Source organism: Arachis stenosperma, chromosome 6 (assembly GCF_014773155.1).
Source record: "Arachis stenosperma cultivar V10309 chromosome 6, arast.V10309.gnm1.PFL2, whole genome shotgun sequence".
NCBI lineage: Eukaryota > Viridiplantae > Streptophyta > Magnoliopsida > Fabales > Fabaceae > Arachis > Arachis stenosperma.
This window is the reverse complement of record NC_080382.1, coordinates 45,989,454-45,993,147: the sequence shown is the minus strand read 5'-3', so window position 1 is coordinate 45,993,147 and position 3,694 is coordinate 45,989,454. Positions and strand designations below refer to the sequence as shown.

At 41.6% G+C, this 3,694-nt stretch overlaps 1 protein-coding gene across 1 annotated transcript; it reads right to left on the bottom strand.

Annotated features, from left to right (window-relative positions):
• Positions 1-326: 326 nt before the first annotated feature.
• LOC130934007 (uncharacterized) lies at positions 327-1,523 on the bottom strand. Its single transcript, XM_057863597.1, has one exon. The coding sequence runs from the start codon at positions 1,521-1,523 to the stop codon at positions 327-329; it is 1,197 nt and encodes a 398-aa protein (XP_057719580.1).
• Between the last annotated feature and the right edge of the window lie 2,171 nt (positions 1,524-3,694).

The window sequence follows — 3,694 nt, the reverse complement described above, 5'->3', positions numbered from 1 at the left end:
CTGTCAGAGATGGGATAGATTATCCCTGCATTCCACAACTTCACCACTTCCTTTTGGATGACTTCTTTCATAGTGGGGTTTAACCTTCTCTGGGGTTGAATCACCGGTTTGGAGTTGTCCTCCAAGAGGATTTTATGCATGCATACTGCTGGGCTAATGCCTTTCAGATCATCAATGCTCCATCCTAGTGCATCCTTGTGGGCCTTGAGGACATCAATAAGTTCTTCTTCTTCCCTTTTTGTTAGGGATGAATTGATGATCACAGGAAAACTCTCTGATGTGCCAAGGAATGCATATTTGAGATGAGTGGGCAATGGCTTCAGTTCTTATTTTTGTACTTCCTCTTTCTTGTCTGGTTTTGCCCTTTGGTCAGTAGAGATCTCAGCTGCCTGCTCCTTGGTTGTCTCTTGACCACTTTCCTCTTCTTGTTCATGCTGGTTAGCTTCCAACACCTCTTCCACCAAGTTTTCTATCATGTCCACGCTTAAGTAGTCTTCTTGTTCGGGGAGGTGCTGCATTGATTTGAAGACATTTATGACCATTTGCTCATTGTGTACTCTGAAGATCATTTCCCCTTTTTCCACATCAATTATAGCCCTTGCGGTAGCTAAAAATGGTCGTCCCAAGATGATTGAATTGTTTCCTTCCTCTTCAGTGTCCAGAATTACAAAATCTGCAGGGAAAATAAACTCCCCAACCTTTACTAGCAGATTTTCCAGAATTCCATTGGGTGTCTTGATTGATCTGTCAGCCATGACTAATGACATCCTGGTGGGTTTGAGTTCTTCTATAGCAAGCTTCTTCATCATCGACAAGGGCATCAGGTTGATACTGGCTCCAAGATCACAGAGAGCTTTATCTAGTGTCATTTTGCCTATGGTGCATGCGACTACAAAACTCCATGGGTCCTTGAGCTTTGGTGGAATCCCTTTTTGAAGTACCGCACTACATTCTTCAGTGAGGAGTATGGTCTCCTTCTCCAGCCAGCTTCTTTTCTTGTTGATGAGTTCCTTCAAGAATTTGGCATATAAGGGCATTCGTTCCAATGCTTCAGCCAGAGGAATGTTGATTTCCAGCTTCTTGAAAGTTTCCAGGAATTTGTGGAAGTGTTGGTCTTTGATTTCTTTGTTGAACCTCTGTGGATATGGTAGTGGAGAGATGAGGTTCTTCTCCTTTGTCTGTTGTCCTTGAATTGCGTCTTCTTCTTTCTTATGTGCATTGATTGGCCGCTCTTCTTCTCTTTTGGGGTTCTCTGTGTTCTTGTTTGGCACCATATCTTGATCATTGACTTCCTCTGCCTCTGTTGGCTTTTTGCTGCTCTCCACTAGTTTCTTTGCAGTGTCATTGTTACTCCCCAATGTTCTCCCACTCCTCAACTGTATTGCCTTACATTCTTCCTTAGGATTTGGAATTGTGTCACTTGGTAGGGAGCTTGATGGCCTCTCTGTTGCAAATTGTTTAGAGAGCTGGCCTATTTGTCTTTCCATGTTCTTGATGGAAGCTTCTTGATTCTTGGCCGTCATTTCTTGATGTTTTCACAGCTTGTCTATCAAGGTTTCCAGGTTAGTAATTCTTTGAGATTCTGGAGATGTTTGTGGTTGGTTTTGAGGTGTGGGTGGTTGATGATAGGTATTTTGGTTGATGGATTGGTTATGGTTTGGATAATGGTTAGAGTTGGGGTAAGTGTTTTGTGGTTTTCTGAATGAATTTTGGTTGTTATTCTGCTGGTTGTTCCTCGGGTTGTTTTGGTTTGTGTTTCTTTGCCATGACTGTTGGTTATGGTTATGGTTATCTCCCCATCTAAGGTTAGGGTGATTCTTCCAGGAGGGGTTATAGGTCTCGCCATAAACTTCATTCTTACCAGAATTTTGGTTATGCATGTATTGCACTTGCTCCTGTTGTTGCTCTTCTTGGCTTTCTTCATTCTACACCCATGCAGTTGATGGTTGGCTTGTGTTCACAGCTGCTACTTGAAGGCTGTCAATTCTTTTGGCCATTTGTTCAAACTGTTGTTGAATTTGTTGTTGCATCATCTTGTTTTGGGCCAAAATGGAATCCACTCCTTCTAGTTCTAATACCCCCTTTCTTTGTGATGGTTGGCGGGTTCTTTGGTGAGCAAAAAAGTATTGATTGTTGGCCACCATGTCCACAAGATTCTGGGCTTCTTCAGCAGTTTTCATCAGTTGTAATGAACCTCCAGCAGAGTGATCTAATGCCTCTTGAGATTTCAACGTCAAGCCTTCATAGAAATTCTGCAGCACATCCCATTCATTGAACATTTCTGGGGGACACTTTCTAATTAGAGCTTTGTATCTCTCCCATGCTTCATACAAGGATTCGGCATCTAATTGGGTGAATGTCTGCACCTCAGTTTTCAATCTAACGACCCTTTGGGGTGGGTAGAATTTGGCTAAGAATTTAGTCACCAAATCGTCCCAACTAGTGATGCTTCCTTTGGGAAAAGTTTCAAGCCATTGTGCAGCCTTATCCCTTAATGAAAATGGGAATAACAGGAGCTTGTATGTCTCAGGATTCACACCATTGGATTTGACAGTGTCACAAATCCTTAAGAAGGTAGATAGATGCTGATTGGGATCTTCCAATGGGCTTCCTCTATAGGAACAATTGTTCTGGACAAGTGTAATGAGTTGTGGCTTCAACTCAAAGTTGTTCGCGTTGACATTGGGAGTGAGAATGCTGCTCCCACAGTGCCTTGGATTTGCAAAAGTGTAAGAGGCTAGGACTCTTCTTTGAGGGGGGTTATTGTTGTTGTTGTTAGCTGCTCCCCCTGGTGGATTGGGGTTAGATGAATCTCCTTCCATTTCGTGATATTCTTCCTCAGATTCTTCCTCTCCAATGATACCTTTCCCTCTTTCAGCTCTTCTTATTCTCCTGAGAGTCCTCTAATCAGCTTCAGATAGAATGGGAATAGCTCTCCCCGTACCTGACATACAAACAGAATAGGAGAAACTCACAACCAGTGATACTTCACTCTATTGCTAGAATGAAATTTCAGTTAGCTTAAGCAAAAATTCAAACAGTTAGTGGGTTAGTCAAAATTAAAGAAAAAGTGCTTGATCTAAACTACCACCTCACTTAATCATTGTCAATCTATTCAATCCCCGGCAACGGCGCCAAAAACTTGATGTGCGGAAAACGATCTGACACAAAACTCACCGGCAAGTATACCGGGTCGCATCAAGTAATAATAACTCACATGAGTGAGGTCGATCCCACAGGGATTGAAGGATTGAGCAATTTTAGTTTAGTGGTTGAATTAGTCAAGCAAACAAGTGTTGATTGTGTGAATTTGTGTTGACAGGAATTAAAGTGCAGAAAATGTAAAGGGGAGTGGGTGATTTGCAGAAATTAAAGAGAACTGAAAGTAAAAGAGATGAATCTTAAAGAACAAGAAATTAAATGATGGAAACTTAAAGTGCAAGAAATGTAAATTGCAGTAACTTAAAGTGCAAGAAATATAAACTGCTCGAATGTAAAAGGGATCTGAGGAATGGGATTTCAGAATTCAAGCAAGGGAAATTAAATTTGCAACAAGGGTTCACAGAAGAACCAAAAGGAAAATGGGATCTCAGGACTCCAGAGACTAGATAGCAAAGTCTAGATCTCAATTGCCTTCCCAGATCCAAACTCACAAAGCAATTAACAAGAAATTAAAGAGGAAGCAGTAAAGGAA

Bases quoted from the DNA above. Each gene is read 5' to 3' on its own strand.
- LOC130934007 (XM_057863597.1), bottom strand. From the start codon at position 1,523: ATGACGGCCAAGAATCAAGAAGCTTCCATCAAGAACATGGAAAGACAA.